Below are 19,720 nucleotides of genomic sequence, written 5' to 3'. Positions count from 1 at the left end.
CAGGAGGTTGGGCTGAGAGGGTAATGGATCAGTCATGGTGAAACGTCAGAGCAGGCTTGATGGGCCAAATGGCCTAATTCTGCTCTTATAGCTTATGGTCTTATAATATCTACCTTAGTATTCTATTTATAATACAAAATACGGTTCTGTCCAAAGACGGCATTCATGACTTTCAAAATGTTGCAGGTGAAAAATGCAAATATCTATTATTTAAACCATCAGCAATCTAAATTTAGTAATCAGCATAATCCAATTTAAAGGAATACACCAGTGAGGACACATTGGAGAGGTGGGGCCTCCAGAAGGCAGCATCCATTACTCGGGACCCTCACCATTCAGGACATGTCAGCATCTGGTTACTATCATCAGAAAGGAAGGAAACTGAAGACACGCATAGCTTGCTCACCTCCACCGTCAGATTTCTGAATTGATCCATGAAAACTATATCATATTCTTGCACTATTTATTCTGTATTTTATAGTTATTTTCAGAAATGTCTTTAGGAAAATGAAAATTATGTCCAGCAATTTCTAATTTCAAATGAAAAAATGCCAGAAATAGTAGCTTTACTTTTGTTCTCCTGACCCAGATACCTGACCATGGAGGTGTAAATCTGCACGTAGTTTATCCAACGCAGTATACTGATATCACGTTTAAACTGTAATTACGTTATAGATGGGCCTCCGGAGAAACCCAACCACACTGTTCGAAAGGTCCTTGCACTGCAGATCATTTCAAGATTGCAAAAGAATGCCCTGACAGAGACACAGGTCTCCAACCCTCCACCCATGCCCCGCGACCTCACGTCACACGCCAGAGACAAGACGGCCAAAATTACCACTTAGATAATTGGTCCACTTATAAAGCATTCCTTCCATGATAACCGCGGAGACCTCCTACCATCCACTCGCTCGCAGCCCCCCAACTCGACCAGGCACGATGAGGGGAACCAGAAGCGAGAAGGGGGACGAAGAGGATGACGTCGTTTGATTGACGAGCCGCGGAGCCACTCGGCAAAGGTCCCTGGCAGGCAGCTGGAGGCGTTCTGTTACTGGGATCAGCCAATGGCAGATTGAGTCTCTCAGCGTGAGTCTCTCCCCCTCTCTCCGCAAGGGAGAACCAATAGGCGCTTACGCTGGCCTAAGGAGAAAGTTTGGCACTTTGGGACAGCGGCGTGACGGAAGGATTTGTTTAAAAGTGCATTCTAAAGGCTCTTGAACCAGAGGGGATAATTTCCTTCATCCTAACATTGAACTGATGGCGCAGTCTATGGACTCACTCTAAAGGACCTACTTTGGTTGTTTGTCCGTCTTTATGCTGTGCTTTTTTTCATTGATTATATTGTGCTTCTTTGTCTCCACTGTGAATGCTCTCAGGAAAATGAATCTCAGGGTAGTGTATGGTGACTCATATGTAATTGATAATAAATTGACTTTGAACTTTGAAGGGTCTCGACCCGAAACGTCCACTGCCCGCTTCTCTTCAGAGATGCTGTCTCACTCGCGGAGCTCCCCCCGTGTTGTTGTATTTTCACGGATTTCGCATTCTCGCTTGTGTCCTCGGTGTTTCAGAGGGTGGAGAGGTTGGGGAGGGGAGGGGAGGGGAGGGGAGGGTGGGGGCGTAACGGGACGTCGGCTGCACATTCTGACTCAAAAGTTGCAGTGGGGGAAAAAAGTTGAGTGCCACGTCTGCGCGTATGGGCCGTCAGATCCAAACGCAAGGGGCAGGCAACAAAAGGAGAAACATCTTAAAAGGGCGCGATGTGTGTTGTGCTGGTTAATTGTATACGAGTTTTTCAAGCGCTCGTTTTCTCGGTTTTGTTGGATTACGCCAGCAATGCTCTGATACCAGAGGCTGAGGTGAAAATCGAGGTCCAGCAGAAACCTTTCCTCTGTCACCGGAAGACCAAGCTGGGTGACTTGTTACTGCTACATTATGACGGATATTTTGAAAATGGGACAATATTTCACTCCAGGTGAGTCCTTGAGGTTCAAAAACTTAGATAATTTGTAATTTGGTATGTCAGGAATGAGGTTCACCCACCCCAACATTAAACTGTTCCCACAAACTAGGGACGCACTCTCAAGGACTCTTCATCTCTTGTTCTCGATATATTTGTTGTTCATTTTTTTTGTATTTGCATTGTTGGCTGTTTGTCCGTCTTGCTGCGTGCGATTTTTCATTGATTCTCTTGTGTTTTCATGTATTTGGTGTTTCTATTTGTATTTACTGTGAATGCCCGCGAGAAAATGAATCCCAGGAGTGACATATATGTATTTTGATAATAAGTTTACTTTGATATGAATGTTATAAACCAGTATCCGTAATTGAACCGCTTTAAATCTAGTGAAAAGTACAGAATAAAGTCGGTGGTGCCCAATAAGTGATGAGCATACGTTTTTACCTAATGCAGGACGCACACTAAATCAACGATCAAAGTAAATTTATTATCAAAGTATATGTCACCTGACATTTATTTTCTTGCGGACATTCACAGTAGAACAAAGAAACATAATTGAATCAATAGGAATCAAAAACTAACAATGTGTAAAAACAGACAAACTTCAAATACAAAACAAATCATAAATAATAACAGAGAACTTGAGTTGTTCCGATAACGCAATTCAGGCGACGAGCGACCACTAATTAACTCCGTGGCTGAGAATACTTTTTCAGCCAAAGTTAACCAGTGATTACATAAACAAGTCTGTCCACCGAAAGTCGCAGTGTACGGTGCCGGAAACCTGAGTCGTGTATTGGGCTGAGACCATTCTTCAAGAATGGAAAGGAATGGAGAATATGCCAGAGTAAAAAGGTGGAGAGAGGGGAAGGAGGAGAGCTAGAAGGTGATAGCTATGGTGGAAAGGTTAAGGGCTGGAAAGGAAGGAATCTGATAGGAGAGGAGAGAGGACTATAGGAGAAAGGGAAGGAGGAGGGCACCAGAGAGAGAGATGAGAAGAGGTAAGAGGCCAGAGTGGAGAATAGAAGAAGAGGGGAGGGGAGGGAATATTTTTATCAAAAGGAGAAATTGATATTCTTGCAATCAGGTTGGAGGCTACCCAGATGGAATATTAGATGTTTCTCCTTCACCCTAAGGAGGCCACGGATAGCCATGTTGGAATGGGAATGGAAATCAGCATTAAAATGTTTGGCCACGGGGAAGTTCGTCTTTTGGCGGATGGAGTGGAGGTGCTTGATGAAGCTGTTCCCAGATTTATGACGAGTCCCACTAGTGTAGAGGAGGCTACATCGGGAGCATCGGTCTCAATATACAACCCAGCAGATTCGCAGGTGAAATGATGCCATAGTGGGGTGTGTCAGGAATGGACAGGAGGAGGAGTATAGGAAACTGATACAGGACTTTGTGATATGGTGCAACTCAAACTACCTGCGTCTCAATATCACCAAGACCAAGGAGATGGTGGTGGACTTTAGGAGATCTAGGCCTCATATGGAGCCAGTGATCATTAATGGAGAATGTGTGGAGCAGGTTAAGACCTACAAGTATCTGGGAGTACAGTTAGATGAGAAGCTAGACTGGACTGCCAACACAGATGCCTTGTGCAGGAAGGCACAGAGGCGACTGTACTTCCTAAGAAGGTTGGCGTCATTCAATGTCTGTGGTGAGATGCTGAAGATGTTCTATAGGTCAGTTGTGGAGAGCGCCCTCTTCTTTGTGGTGGCGTGTTGGGGAGGAAGCATTAAGAAGAGGGACACCTCACGTCTTAATAAGGAAGGCGGGCTCTGTCGTGGGCAAAGTACTGGAGAGTTTAACATCGGTAGCTGAGCGAAGGGCACTGAGTAGGCTACGGTCAATTATGGATAACTCTGAACATCCTCTACATAGCACCATCCAGAGACAGAGAAGCAGTTTCAGCGACAGGTTACTATCGATGCAATGCTCCTCAGACAGGATGAAGAGGTCAATACTCCCCAATGCCATTAGGCTTTACAATTCTACCGCCAGGACTTAAGAACTTTTTAAAAGCTATTATTAATGCTTTTGAGATAGTGATTTAGATGCATATCATATTTTTTTTTACTGAGTTAAGTATTGTATGTAATTAGTTTTGCTACAACAAGTGTATGGGACATTGGAAAAAAGTTGGAATTTCCCCATGGGGATGAATAAAGTATCTATCTATCTATCTATCTATCATCTGGAAGGACTCTATGGGGCTCTGAATGGAGGTGAGGAAGGAAGTGAATGGGCAAGTGTAGCACTTTGGGTGCTTGCTGTGTAAGAGCCGGGGGTAGAGATAACCCAGGAAATTATAGACCAGTGAGTCTGGCTTCAGTGGTGGGCAAGCTATTGGAGAAGATCCTGAGAGGCAGGATTTATGATCATTTGTAGAGACATAATCTGATTAGGGATAGTCAGCATGTATTTGTTAAGGGCAGGTCATGACTTACAAGCCTGAGGATATAACAAAACACATTGATGAAGGTAGAGCAGTGGATGTAGTGTATATGGATTTCAGTAAGGCGTTTGATAAGGTTCCCCATGCAAGGCTCCTTCAGAAAGTAAGGAGGCACGGAATCCAAGGAGACATTGCTTTGTGGATCTAGAATGAGCTTGCCCATAGAAGGCAAAGGGTGGTTGTAGATAGTTCGTATTCTGCATGGAGGTTGGTGACTAGTGGTGTTCTGCAGGGGACTGTTCTGGGACCCCTCCTCTTTATAGTTTTTATAAATGACCTGGATGAAGAAGTAGAAGGGTGGGTTAGTAAGTTTGCTGATGACACAAAGGTTGAAGGTGTTGTGGATAGTCTGGAGGGTTGTCAGAGGTTACAGTGGTACATCGATAGGATGCAGAACTGGGCTGAGAAGTTGTAGATTGACTTCAACCCAGATAAGTGTGAAGCAGTTCATTTTGGTAGGTCCAATTTGAAGACAGAATCTGGAGGATCTGAGAGACCTTGGGGTCCATGTCGATGGGACTCTCAAAGCTGCTGCGCAGGTTGACCGTATTGTTAAGAAGGCGAATGGTGTGTTGGCCTTCATCCAACCATGGGATTGAGTTCAAGAGCTGTGAGATAATGTTACAGCTGTATAAGACCCTGGTCAGGCCCCACTTGAAGTACAGTGTTCATTTCTGGTCACCTCACTACAGGAAGGATGTGGATACTATAGAGAGAATGCAGAGGAGATTTATGAGGATGTTGCCTGGATTGGAGCGAGTACCTTATGAGAATAGGTTAGTGTATTTGGCCTTTCCTCCTTGGAGCAACGGCGGATGAGAGGTGACCAGATAGAGGTGTATAAGATGATGAGGGGCATTGATCATGTGGATAGCCAGAAGCTATTGCCCAGGGCTGAAATGGCTAGCACGAGGGGGCACAGTTTTAAGGTGCTTGGAAATGGGTGCCGAGGGGATGTCAGGGGTAAGTTTTTCACACAGAGAGTGGTGGGTGTGTGGAATGTACTGCCGGTGGTGGTAGTGGAAGCGGATACAACAGGGTCTTTTAATATCCTCTTAGATAGGTACATGGAGCTTAAAAAAATAAGAGGGCTATGCGCTAGGGAAATTCTAGGCAGTTTCTAGAGTAGGTTACATGGTCAGCTCAAAATTGTGGGCTGAAGGGCCTGTATTGTGCTGTAGATTTCTATGTTCTATGTTGTTCTACACTTCTCTGAAATATCATTGTGGCACATCATTTTTTAAAACATAAAAGGAACTAGTCGAAATAGTTATAAAAGGGACCATTTTGGCAAGCATCTTCACTCTGTCTGCCACAAAAGGCAGTCTTCCCAATGGCCACCCATTCTAATTGCAATTCGCATTCCCATTCAACACATTGGTCCATGGCCTCCTCTTTTGCCAGATTGAAACCACTCTCAGGTTGGGAGAGCAACACCTCATATTCCGTCTGGGTAGCCTCCAACATGACGGCACGAACATTGATTTCTTTGACTTCTGTTAATTTCTTCCACTCCCCCTTCTCTCCTTTTGCATTCCCCACACTGGCTCCACTCTTACCCGTTCTCCCCATCATCTCCCTCTGGTGGCCCTCATCATTCTCTTTCTCCCAGGATCCACTCTCCTATCACATTTCTCCTTTCTTTAGTCTTTTACATCTTCCACCTATCAAATGCTAGCTTCCCCACCTCTCCCACCCACTCTTCCCACCCCCCCCCCCAGCTGGACTCACCTTGTACTCCTTCCCCTCACCCCCATCTTCTTATTCTGTCTTCTTCCTCCTTTCTTTCTGGTCTTGATAAAGACTTTCACCCTGAAAAGTGAACTGTTTATTTCCCTCCGTAAATACTACCTGACCTGCCACGTTCCTCCAGCGTTATGTTCTTCTAGAACAGAGGATCTTAACCTTTTTTATGCCATGGAGCCTTATCATTAACCAAGGTGTCATTGGAACCCCTGATCTAGAGGTTACATAGTAGTGACTGTCACTATGCAATTCCAGTGCCATCTTTATCTATCTTTGTGGCAAAACTGTATCTCTTCTCTCAACTTTGGTGCTAAACTTATTTTATTCCAGTCACCGTGACAACAATGGCCAGCCAGTGTGGTTCACACTTGGGATTAAAGAATCGCTTAAAGGTTGGGATAAAGGATTGCGTGAAATGTGTTCTGGAGAAAAGCGGAAGCTGACCATCCCGCCAGCCCTGGCCTATGGAAAAGAAGGAAGAGGTACTGTACCCAGAAACAGGGATTCAGATCAGGAATATGAATAATCTAGAAACTCTGCATTATTTCTGTGATTTAAACTAATACTACAATACTGTGAAAAAGTTTTAAGCACATATATAACTAGGGTGCCTAAGACTTTTGTACAGTACTGTATTTGTCAACATGGAGAGGACAGCGAGATTTGTAAATCTGATGGGAGCAAAAGGTGCTGAGAATTGCAAGGGTGGAGCTCCATGAGGGGTGTGGGACAGAGGGCAGAGAAGGTGTGCCAGGGACAGGGGTGTGCAGGTGGTGCAACTGCATAAGACAAATGCTGTCACATGACCAAAATGGTTACGTTGATGAAATGTTCTGATTGTATTTAATAACTTTAAAAATCTGAACATTATTGTACATGAAGCTGCATTTATAAAATAGTAACTGATACACAGAAAATGTTGGAAGTACTCAGCAGGTCAGACAGCATCTATGGAGAGGAATAAACAGTTGACTCTGCAGGCTGAGACCTTTCAGCAGAACTTGGCCCAAAACATCAACTGTTTATTCACTTCCATAGATGCTGCCTGATCTGCTGAGTTCATCCAGCATTTTATGTTTGTTGCTCTTGATTTCCAGCATCTACATAATCTGTTAGGTTTATAGAATAGGTTCTTATTGAGTAGTCTTGTGTTGGATCCAATATATTGTGGTTTCCTATTGGTAACCTGATAAAAGCTCATGGTAGGCAAGATCAGCAGTTTGGAATGTGCAGAGAATGTGGAAGTTCAATAACACTTCCCTACTTGAAGATGTACAATAATTGTTCTGATATAATGGTAGTACCTTCCCTGAAGTTGCTAAGTTCTCATTCTTTTAACATATATACTCAATGGCTGCTTTATTAGGTACCTCCTCTGATTTCTCTCATTAACAAGGCATTTTCACCCACAGGACTGCCGCTCACTAGATGTTTTGTGCTCTTCATATTATTCTTTGTAAACTCTAGAAACTGATATGCTTAAAAATCCCAGGAGATCAGCAGTTTCTAAGATACTCAAACCACCCCATCTAGCACCACTAATTATTTCACAGTCAAAGCCATTCTGATGCTTGGCCTGAACAACAACTGAACGTCTTGACCATGTCTGCATGCTTTTATGCATTGAGTTGCTGCCGCATGATGGGCTGATTAGATTTAATTAATGAGCAGGTGTAACGGTATATCTAATAAAGTGGCCACTGAATGCAGTATCTACTCAAGTTACAAAATTTAGTGCTGGAAATATAAAGCCAAACAGATTTCATAGTGTAACCAGAGTATCCTGCATGTCTTTTTCAACTTAACAGTTGTTAACATAAAAAAATGTTGTTGCTGTGTTTAGTGCTAAATTACTAACAATTTCATACTCTTTTTGTTTGGTGAACAGCTAATATGCTCATGCATGTTCATTGCACGCCTTTGAATTGAAACCTTCGTTCCACTGTGACCATTACACGCTGATTTTGGCTGTGTTGAGTATTTTTGTTTACTTCTGGTAAGGTTGGCTTTATGTCCATAAAAATATAGAGCCAGTAAGAGAGAAATTTGGTTATTACAGTTCGGGGGCGCTAGATTTGGAATTCAATCCTGGTGTCCTTTGTGTGATGTTTTTGCATCCTTCCCAGAAGGGTGTGGGTTTCCTCCCACAGTCCAAAGATGTACCAGTTAGCAGGTCAATCGGTCATTGTAAATTTTCCTGTGATTAGGTTCAAAGATTCAAAGCTTCATTTATTATCAAAGTATGTGTCAATATACCGCTCTGAAATTCATCTTCACCAGCTAGCCACGAAGCAAAAGAACACTCCTCCACGCACAAAGTAGAGCAGTATCATGATCATCAACTTCCAAACCCCCCTCCACCCACACAAATGCAACAAGAACACAGACCCCAAACACTCATCTCCCCAGCACAAAATGGAACAAGAACATCAACCCCAAACCCTCTACCTAGGCTAGGGTTCAACGGGTGGGTAGCTGCATGGAGCATCTCGTTGGGCTGGAAGGGCCTGTTCCGGGCTGGACCTCCAAGTGTACAGTATAAATAAATAGATTCCATGTCGCTCTATAATAACTAAAAACCACGAGGTGGTTAAGCTGGCAAAATTCTAGCTCTAAACAGGTAGAGCAACAGTATTACAGCAGAGACAACCCGGGTTCAATTCCCACTGCTGTCCGTATGTTCTCGCCCAATGGCGTGGGTGATCGGGTTTCTGCCCACATTCCCACAGTTAGTAGGTTAATTGGTCACATGGGTGCCATGGGCTCATTGGGCTGGAAGGGCCAGTTACCATGCTGTCTCTCTAAAATAAAAATAAATAAATACAGAATAGATGCTGTAAATTCCCTTAGTCTGATTCAGTCTCCTATTTCAATGAAAGCAGCAATATTAACATGTTAGTGTTGTACATCATCATCATGTGGCGAGTTGCGATATGCACCCGCTGTTCATATGACCTTCCACCACCTGCTCCCATGGCTTCACATGACCCTGATCGGGCTCTAAGCAGGTGCTTCATCTTGCCCAAGGGTGACCTGCAGCCTAGCGGAGGGAAGGAGCACCTTACACCTCCTTTGGTAGAGACATATCTCCACCTGGCCACCCAATAATGTTGTGTACTAGAGCTTTAAGGGTTAAAGATGTAATCAAAGCTGGGATTTTTGATGAATTATTTAGATGTAAACCAAGACATCTGTGTTACTGCCAAAAAAAGAGAAACATCAAGCATCAAGTAGCTGATATAAAAGGTTTGTGTGGCAGATGGTGAATGGTCGTATGAGCAGCTGATGCATGTCACAAGTCCTGGTTATGCAACCACTGACACCAGGCAGACAACCTCTGAAGAGTATTGATAATGGCTGGGGTCAACAGTCTTGTAAAGACACTGTTTAGAAGGAGGCAATTGCAAAAGTTTGCCAAGAACGATCACGATCATGGGACCACATAATGATGATGACATCTAAAGATACTGTGAAAGGCATCTCTGTTGTCAAATCAAATCAGCAAGGATGGTGGGGACAGCACACAAGTATGGCCACGCTTCTGGCACCAACATAGCATGCCCATAACTCACTCACCCTAATCTATGTGCCTTTTGGAATGTGGGAGGAAATCGAAGCACCTGGAGGAAACCCACATTGTCAAGGGGACAATGTACAAAGTCCTTGCAGTCAGCAGTGAGAGTCAAACATCAATCGTACCGCTGGTCCTGTAAAAGCATCACACTAACTGCTCTGTTACTGGGCCACTCGTATTCTATTGATGAGGTCGGGGGACTTCTTTGTTGTTATATCATTGCTAGTCATCCAGTGGCTGGGTCATATCTCGGGCATCAATAATTTAAGAGAAAGCTGCTTTAACCCAGGGTGCCATGGTAGCATAGCAGTTAACATAACGCTGTTCCAGCACCAGCAATCACCTATCAGCAATTGGGGTTCAGTTTCCACGGCCGTCTGTAAGGAGCTTGTACCTTCTCCCGTGACTGCGTAGGTTTCCTCTGGGTGTTCCTCCCAAATTCCAATGACATATGAGTTATGGTTAGTGAGTTGTGGGCATTCTATGATGGTGCTGGAAGTGTAGCAACATTTATTTGTGTGCTTCCCCCCCCCCCCCCCCCAGCGTAATCCTAGTTGATTTGATTTTACGGAAATGACCCAACTCACTGTATGACAAATAAAGCTTATCTTTATCTTTAGATATAGTTAGCAGGTAAAACCCAAGCAACCTATTGATACTCAGCGACGGGGGAAAAATACAGGTCTGATCAATCTGAAGCCTTTTCAACATTATTTGTAAATGAAGTCTGACCAACTTTGATTCAGTCACCAAAGGGCATAACTTAACAATACAAAAACTACCAGAAATTCACCAGAAAATTAACCAACTTGTGCCTGGCAAAAGAACTGTGAATAGTTGTTCCATTACATGCGACTTTGAGTTTAGGACAAAGCTATTTATTGGCTATTGTAAAGGGAACTTTACTTAATGCCAAATCATGCTGGTTGTATCTGAAATAAACTTGGGCTGCATAAAATCTATAATGTTTAATTTCCAACAATGTTTATGGTATTAAATTTACTGTTTGTAATAAAATAATTGCCATCAAAATTTATCCCCTTTTATTAATCTTTTCTAAGATTATTAAGCTCAAAGGTTATGGGGAGAAAGCCGGGAACTGGGGGTGAGGAGGAGATAAAGGAGCATCAGCAATGATTGAATGGCAAAACAGACTCGATGGGAGAGATAGCCTAATTCTGCTCCTATGTTTCATGGTCTAATCTTGGTGTTCACATCATCATACAATTATACCTTTCTGAACGAGTACCCCTTATCCGAAATGCTTGGATTTGGATAAGTGATTTGGATTTTTTCAGATTCTGGAATGATATGAGATAGCTTGGGATCGCTATCAAGCACGGTAGTGTAATGGTGAGCACAAAACTTTGCAGTAAAAGTAACCAGGGTTCAATTTCTGCTGCTGCCTGTAAGGAGTTTGTGCATTCTCCCCATGATTGGGTGGGTTTCCTCCAGGTGCTCTGGTTTCCTCCCACAGTCCAAAGATATACCAGTTGGTAGGTTATTTGGTCATTTTAAATTGTCCCATGATTAGACTAAGATTAAATCAGGGAATAGCTGGGCAGCACAGCTCAAAGGGCTGGAAAAGCCTATTCCATGCTGTATCTCAATTAACATTTTTTTAAAATTCTGACTTTGAATTGATGTGCTACCAGTAAGCAGTCTTTGTCTTACACTGGTTCATCACAACTGTATTGATACAGCTGTTCACCTTGTTAGATTTTCATCAGCAGCAATCTTGGCAAACTCCCTGAATTTCTCTGCTGCTTCATAATCAGATGATTTATCTACACAAATCTTTGAAAATTTAATGCTATGCCTTTTCTAAAATTCTGCAAAAAGCCTGATGAATACTTAGTTACCTTCAATTCTCAGTTCTTTGTGGTAGATCTTTGTTTGTTTCATGATCAGCATATTACCATGGATTATGTTCACTTTGACAATGATGAGTCCACTCTTTCAATACACAATCAAAATCTTCATTTTTCACTTTATGCATTTTTTTAAAATTTCTCATTAATTTATGTTCATTACGTATGTGAAGTCACTTCTCAAAACTGTCTACGGCACACAGAGACCTGTGCATCACCTGGGAACCTTCACAGTGCCTTTTGAATTGTCCATTTGTGTTGTCATGGCATCACACAAAACAATTTCAGATTCGGAGGATTTTGGAATTTCGGATAAGGGGTTCTCAACTTGTATTTTTAATTTCAAATGGAAATTAGAATCAGATTTATTATCATAATAAACCCAATTCTGATTGTGCGTGAAATTTGTTTTGCAGCAGCAAAGTTCAAAGACAAAATCTATAAATAAATCATGCAAAAAAATAAGGTAGAGTAGTTTCAATAGTTCATCCTGTATTAAATCACTAAGATGTTTAATAAATTAATGCAGGCCACTATTTGGCTGATATGACAAACAACAGTAATCATTTCTTAATAATTTTGTCAATTCATTACATGGTTCAATTTTGTAAACAAGTGAATTTAATAAATAAGCTATATTTTACAGGGAAAATTCCACCTGAAACTACATTGATATTTGAAATTGAACTTATTGAAATCAGAAATGGCCTGCGGTCCCATGATGCATTCCAGGAGATGGACCTTGATGATGATTGGAAATTATCTAAGCATGAGGTAAGTTTTCACACGCGCGCACACAAAAATCTTAGGCATATATGAAAAAAATTCTGTATGGCAAAGATGCTTTCAACACTACTGAAAAGTTACTAAATATCAAAATATTTACTAAACGGTGCAGTATGCAGTTAAAAAAACTAAATCAAATCAATCAACACACACAAAATGCTGGTGGAACACAGCAGGCCAGGCAGCATCTATAAGGAGAAGGGGGCGAGACCCTTCGTCAGGACTAACTGAAAGGAAAGATAGTAAGAGATTTGAAAGTAGGAGGGGGAGGGGAAAATGCGAAATGATAGGAGAAGACCGGAGTCTTCCAGTCATTTCGCATTTTCCCCTCCCCCTCCCACTTTCAAATCTCTTACTATCTTTCCTTTCAGTTAGTCCTGACGAAGGGCCTCGGCCGGAAATGTCGACAGTGCTTCTCCTTATAGATGCTGCCTGGCCTGCTGTGTTCCACCAGCATTTTGTGTGTGTGTTGCCTGAATTTCCAGCATCTGCAGATTTCCTCGTGTTTGCTTTTGAAATCAAATCAATATTTGGTGTGAGAACCCTTTCCCTTAAAAATGCCTCAGTTCTCTCAGGTACATTGCTGTGCAGTTTTATAAGAAAATCAGCTGGTAGGTTGTTCCAAGCATCTTGGAGAACTTCCCATAGTTCTTCTGTGGACTTTGGCTGTCTCGCTTGCTTCTATCTCAGCAGGTAATCCCAGCCAGCCTCAATGACATTGAGATCAGGGCTCTGTGGAGGCCATACTATCTGAAACCATAAAATTTAAGACTGAAGTGGGTAGTTGCAATATTTTCTCTTTTTACTTTGTTTTCCAACATCTGCAGATTTTTTTGTTGTTCCTTTTGCGTTTACCTTATTCAAATCCCAACTTCTAGTGTGCTTCCTATCAAATGTTTTAGATGTTCTCTTCTACTTTTCAAATTACTGGGTCTGCGTGCATGAATGAAGATTCTTAAACTTGATTCCCTGAAGAGACCCCTTGATATTTTACCTTTTCATAAACCTGATAGATTCCATATATCAACACAAATAAAATGCTCAAGGAACTCAGGTCAGTCAGTATCTATGGAGGGGAATGAACAGTTGATGCTTTGGACCGAGACCCTTCATTAGCACTCCTGCACAAGATTTCCAGCTAGACTTCCTCCAGCATCTTATGTATGTTGCTCAAGATCTGCAGCATCTGCAGAATTTCTTGTGTCTGAGATTCCATAGAGAGCACTTCCATAGGTGCTGAGAGGAAACCTTCAGTGACTTCAAAAGAAATAAATGTACCTTTATGTTGTAGGAATTGTTGGCCTCCCTATTTTCTTCATTCCACAATTGGTGAACCATTAAATTTAACAATTTTCATTAAAATCAGATGACAGTCCTCCAGGTTTTACGATTAGAACAAAAGGAACAGCCAATTTAGATTAGTAACTGCTGATTCATAGATTAACCTCCACCAGACAGAAAGAATTACAAAAATACTTACTCTGAACATCAATCTCCTTATTTATTTTTGCAAAAAAAAGTTCATTCACTGGCAAAAAACTACACAATAAATGAGGGCTTAATAAACTATTTTCAGTTTCAAATTGAAATATGATTATTACTATCCACAACAAATTCGAGACCATGAGGGGCCTACTCTTTTTGGAAGTCCTACATTGTGCCCTTAGTGCATTCTCCAATCTGGGCACAGACGTAACCCCAGAAGAGGGGAAGGCAATGAAAGTTCAAAGTAAATTTATTGTCAAAGTACATATATGTCAGTATATTCTATCCTGAATATTTTCTTGCAGGCATTCATAGTAACACAAAGAAACACAGTAGAATTAATGAAAAACTAAACACAAAGATGACAAACAACCAATGTGCAAAAGAAAAGCAACTGTGCAAGTACAAATAAAAATAAATAAGAATAATTAATAAATAGAAAATAAATAATCCTGAGAACATTCACTAGAGTCCCTGAAAGTGAGTCCATCGGCTTGGGCAGACTATTGCCGTCTAGACCAGTGAATGGCTAATTAGGCCAGGCCCAAGGGCAAGACAACCGTGAGATCCAAGAAGAAGCCTCTCACAATATCAACCTTCTTTCCAGAATATTGCTTCCTTAACGATAGTCAAACCCAAACACAGATACACCACTTTTTTGGCTCTGCTGGAAGTGGTGATTAAGGAAATGTAGATTGGCAGCAGCAGGGCCACTCAATGTCAGAAAGGTTACCTACCTCAGGAGTTTCAAGAAACATAATTGACCAGGATATCCTGGTGGTAACTGGCTATCATAGTAAGGAAGGCAAATGCAATGTTAGCATTCACTTTGAAAAGACTAGAATAGAAAGGCAAGGATGTAATGCTTTATAAGCCATTGATCAGACTGCACTTAGAGAAGGTCCCGTGGAGGTTCATGAGGAAGATCTCGGGAATGGAAAGGTTATCCTACGAGGAGCGTTTGACAGCTCTGGGCCTGTACTCACTGGAGTTTAGAAGAATGGGAATGGGATTTTATTGAAACTTATTGAATATTGAAAGGCCTAAATAGAGTAGATATGGAGAGGATGTTTCCAATAGTGGAGGAGGAGTCTAGGACCAGCGTGTATAGCCTCAGAACGGAAGAAGTCCCTTTGGAAGAGAGTTGAGGAGGAATTACTTTAACCAGAGGGCAGTGAATCTGTGGAATCCATTGCCACCGACAGCTGTGGAGACCAAGTCACTGGGTAGAGGTTGATAGGTTTTTAATTAGTAAGGGCATCAAAGGTTACAGGTAGAAGGCAGGAGAGTGGGGCTGAGGGAAAATAAGTCAGAAATGATTGAATGGCAGATCAGACTCGATAGGCTGAATAGCCTAATTCTACTCTACGCCTTATGGTCTAACAGGGAAAGCAAAGTCAGATGCAGATTCAATTCCGTGTACAAGGAAGAGGATTTCTTTCAAAACCAAGTAGGAGGAAGGACCCAAGCATAGATATCTGATGCAGTGCCATCACCCACACTGCTCTGTCTAGCTCAGTCTTTGATGCATCTTTCTCTGGCCAACTGGTCATTATTAGTCCCTTTGTTTGAACAGGGTCCCCCCCCCCCCATTGCATTCCTTTGATATGCCGCAGACATGTTAATTTCATTTCAGTTTTCAACTGGTACGAGGGAAGTATGTAAAAGAGTACGTCTGCACACAGATTTATCAACTTAACACTCTTAAAATTCTTTGTTTTCTCTCAGTTTTCCCAAAGCTGAAAGTCAGATTTCTGCTATTGAACGTAGAACTTAGAAAATGACGACACATTACAGGCCCCTCAGCCCAAGATGTTGTGCTGACTTTCAACCTTCTCTAAGATCAAACCAACCCAGCGGGTTCCCAACCTTGGGTCATGGTCCCCTTGCTTAAAGGTAATGTTTTGTGGCATATAAAGGATTGAGAACCCCTGATCTAACCCTTCATTTTCCTGTCATTGATGGGCTTATCTAAGAGTTTCTTAAGTGCCCCTACGACTCTACCACCGGCCCTGGCAACGCATTCCATGCACCCACCACTCTGTGTGAAGAATTCACCTCTGATATTCTCCCTGTATTTTCCTCCAATGTCTTTAAAATCATGCCCCTTGTATTAGCCATTTCCACCCTGGGAATAAGTCACTGGCTATCCACTATCTATGCCTCTTATCATCTTGTACACCTCTACCTAACAAGTTACCTCTCATCCTCCTGCAATCCAAAGAGAAAAGATTTCGCTCTCTCAATCTATCTTCATAACACAAGTCCTTAAGTTGAGGCAGCATTCTGGTCAATCTCGCCTGCACTCTGAGGCGTCCACATCAACAGAACAGATTCTGCAGGTGCTGGTAATCTCGAGCGGCACACACAAAATGCTGGTGGAACTCAACAGGTCAGCCTCGAGCATTGTCCGATTATTCCCCTGCTTAGATGCTTCTGGGACTCTTAAAAAATATATATTTGACATTTCTGTAACTGAGGTTGCATGCCTTTGAAAGTTTCAGCTAAATTAATGCAGTGCTACATTTCATAATTAGGTGAAAGAGTATCTGCACCGTGAATTTATAAAACACGGAACTAAGCAAAATGACACAGAGCAGGACATAATGGTGGAAAACATCTTTAAACATGAAGATGAAGACCAAGATGGATACATCTCTGCCAGAGAATTCACGTATAAACATGATGAGCTGTAAACATGATCAGCATTTTTGTAATGTACTTTGACGATGCTAAAAAGAATATAATCACTCCATGACAAAGTAACCAAGGGTACACTCAGTGGCCACTTTATTAGGTACACCTGCACCTTAATGCAAATATCTAATCAGCCAATCATGTGGCAGCAACTTAATGCCTAAAAGCATGCAGACATGGTCAAGAGGTTTATTTGTTGTGCAGACCAAACATCAGAGTGGGGAAGAAATGTGTTCTAAGTGACTTTGACCAAGGATTGATTGCTGGTGCCAGGCACGGTGGTTTAAGTATCCTAGGAAGTGCTGATTGCTGGGATTTTCACACATACCAGTCTCCAGAGTTTACAGAGAATGGAGCGAAAACAAAAAAAAAAATCCAGTGAGCAGCACTTCCGTGGGCAAAAACACCTTGTTAGTGAAAGAGAACGGCCAGATGGGTTCAAGCTGACAGGAAGGCAACAGTCACTCAAATAACCATGCGTTACAACAATGGTGTGCAGAAGAGCATCTCTGATTGCCCAGCACATTGTACCTTGAAGTGGATTGTCTACAGTAGCAGAAGACCACAATGGCATCCATTACTGTACCTCATATATGTCAAACTCAAGGCCCGCGGTGGAATTATCTTTGGCCCGCGAGATAATATCTAATTACTATTAAAGCTGGCCCCAGTAATCGAAGCGCCTATGGCGTATGATATGGCTAATGCTGAGTTTATTCAGGTACCAGGTTTTCAGGGTTTTTAGTGTTTATTCGGCAGTCTTCTTCATAAGAAACGGAATTTGTAAAGTGAAACACTTTGTAGTTATAGCAGAGACTGAGACACATTAGAGCAGGCTGACAAAATGAAGGCAACGAAAGCTGCGTTCGCACGCGTCCGACTGATCCGGCCCGCATGAAGCTGCATTTTGCTCAATCCGGCCCGTGACCTAAAATGAGTTTGACACCCCTGCTGTACCTAATAAAGTGGCCACTAAGTGCATAAAGATTGTTTTAAATGTTTACAATTAAAATATTGTGATGAATTAATCATTAGATGAAATTTCTGTTCATTAAGGAAATGTTTCACCTTGTGGTGTTGACATGAAATAAATTAATCCTGTCTGCATTTTACCAATGAACATTTTGACACATCTAAAAATACTCAATGTGTATATTTATCAGCAAAGAGAGCTATATGACAAGAGTACATTACCTTTGTAATTTTTTCCACTATGTGCTTTTACCTGTTTATTAATCCTCCCAACCTCGCTGTCCATCACATTTGGTTCAACTGAAACAGCAACTTTGTACGCTTCAGTTAAGAATGTGACTTTTTAAGATAGCAGAAGAACACACATAAAATGCTGGAGGCACTCAGTGGGTCAGGCAATATCCATGGAAATAAATAAACGTCTTACCTCTTCTATTTTCCTCACCTGCCTATCATCTCCCCCAGTGCTCCTCCTCTTTCCCTTTCTCCAGTGGTCATCCCCTATCAGATTCTTTCTTCTGCTCTTTAATTTTTCCACCTGTCGCCTCCCAGTTTCTTACTTCACCCCCTCCCCCACCCTTATCACCTTCTAGCTTGTTCTCCTTCCCTTCCCCCACCTTATTCTGGCTTCTTCCCCTTTCCTTTCCAGTCCTGATGAAATGTCTTTGCCCAAAACATCGACTGCTTATTCCTTTCCATTTATGCTGCCGGATCTGCTGAGTTCCTCCAGTATTTTGTGTGTGTTGCTCTGGATTTCCAGCATCTGCAGAATCTCTTGTGTCCATGGCAGAATTCTTTGATAATTTATTCCACTTCAATTCTACTCAGAGTACTCCTGCAGTTTGTGAATTATTGCATCCAATTTTTATTCAGGTACTATAGTCTTTGCCTCTGCTGTCCTCAAGGTCTATTCCATATGTTGTTCTCTTTACCAAAAATCGTTACATGTGCATTGAAACTATCAATTTAAAACAGTTCCCAAGTTGTAAACTGATCTTCATATTAATTATAATCCAGATCCAAATCCCTTGTCAAGTCAAGTCAACTTCCCATACTTTGTCCCATACTTCCAATTTAAAGTCAGTTTTTTTCAAATTGTTTCTGATTCCCTACTTTCCTGCCCAGCAAATCTCTCACTTTTAATAACAACTGAAACCTCTGACATCTGTTTTGTGACCATTCTATGTACTTAAACGTCAGTCTCTCAGCAATCAGATTTGGCACACTGATTGAGATGTGATGAATTTTATTGTCATATCTCTGTACATTTTTCTTTGTTAATTCTTAGATTTAACATTACATAGATTAGATATGTTACATGTCAATCTTATAAGCTTCATGCTTATTTATTTTAAATGTAAAGATATAAAGGGATTAGCTTTATTTGCTACATGTACATCAAACCACACGTTGAAACGTGTCATTTTGTGTCAGTCTGAAGATGTGCTGGGTACAGCCCAAAAGTGCCAACATAGCATACCCACAACTCACTAAACCTAACCCATACAGCTATGGAGGGTGTGAGGAAACTGGAGCACCCTCGTGTTCTCAGGGAGAAAGTACAAACTCCTTACGGGACAGCAGTGGGAATCGAACTCCCAATCAGTGATCGCTGGTGCTGCAAGGCGATTGCACTAACCGCTACGCTACCATGCCTTTGAGTTTCCAGTGGGTGCAAGGTTTGGTAATTCTGTTAAAATGTGAAAAATTTCTCTTTTACAGTTTTCTATATTTGCTTTAATTCTGAGGATGAGTTAGGTGAACATTGTGTGCAGAATTCTGCTCAGTAAAAGTGTCAATGTCATGTTTGCTTTTTTAAAAAAAAGAAAATTATTGTTCACTTCCTAATAGCTTTTGACAGTATTTGTTAGCTAGCAATATTTTTAATTCTATTTGTGAATTCAAGCTCTATAGTGTACAGTTCTGCGATAAACACATGGATTAAGGAACACTATCTGCATTATGCAGGCTGCATTGGGTTATACCATAATTGGGAAAACTTGTTTACGTTGAAGGCAACTACAGCCTCTTCTACTAAACTATTCTATAATGTGTAGTTTCTTCAGAAGTAACTATCGTATTATAGTAAAACTTCCTGCTATGGCATACTTTACTGAAATCTGCTTTAATTTATTAAATGTCATCACTGAGATGGGAATTTGAAAGCA

The 19,720-nt window shown here is 41.6% G+C and overlaps 2 protein-coding genes across 2 annotated transcripts in view; one reads left to right on the top strand and one right to left on the bottom strand.

The window, feature by feature from the left end:
• plekha8 (pleckstrin homology domain containing, family A (phosphoinositide binding specific) member 8) overlaps window positions 1–991 on the bottom strand; it is a 60,498-nt gene extending 59,507 nt beyond the window's left edge. Inside the window, exon 1 of the mRNA XM_073024498.1 lies at window positions 839–991. Within this exon, the coding sequence (XP_072880599.1) occupies window positions 839–878 (40 nt within the window). The 5' untranslated portion in view covers window positions 879–991. The remainder of the gene's footprint in view (window positions 1–838) is intronic.
• Window positions 992–1,674: 683 nt separating this feature from the next.
• Window positions 1,675–19,720, top strand: fkbp14 (FKBP prolyl isomerase 14). Its single transcript, XM_073024486.1, has 4 exons — window positions 1,675–1,975; window positions 6,498–6,649; window positions 12,259–12,386; window positions 16,421–19,720. The coding sequence occupies exons 1-4, from the start codon at window positions 1,761–1,763 to the stop codon at window positions 16,577–16,579; spliced, it is 654 nt and encodes a 217-aa protein (XP_072880587.1). The 5' UTR covers window positions 1,675–1,760; the 3' UTR covers window positions 16,580–19,720.

This window comes from Hemitrygon akajei, chromosome 20 (assembly GCF_048418815.1).
Source record: "Hemitrygon akajei chromosome 20, sHemAka1.3, whole genome shotgun sequence".
NCBI lineage: Eukaryota > Metazoa > Chordata > Chondrichthyes > Myliobatiformes > Dasyatidae > Hemitrygon > Hemitrygon akajei.
The sequence above is the reverse complement of the archived record's forward strand: the minus strand, read 5'-3'. Positions and strand labels throughout refer to the sequence as shown.

What these genes read in the sequence shown, in the direction of transcription:
- fkbp14 (XM_073024486.1), top strand. Translation starts at nt 1,761, where the DNA reads ATGTGTGTTGTGCTGGTTAATTGTATACGAGTTTTTCAAGCGCTCGTT. An exon ending in GGGACAATATTTCACTCCAG is followed by an intron (nt 1,976 to 6,497) that starts GTGAGTCCTTGA and finishes ATTTTATTCCAG; the next exon opens with TCACCGTGACAACAATGGCC. An exon ending in GGAAATTATCTAAGCATGAG is followed by an intron (nt 12,387 to 16,420) that starts GTAAGTTTTCAC and finishes TTTCATAATTAG; the next exon opens with GTGAAAGAGTATCTGCACCG.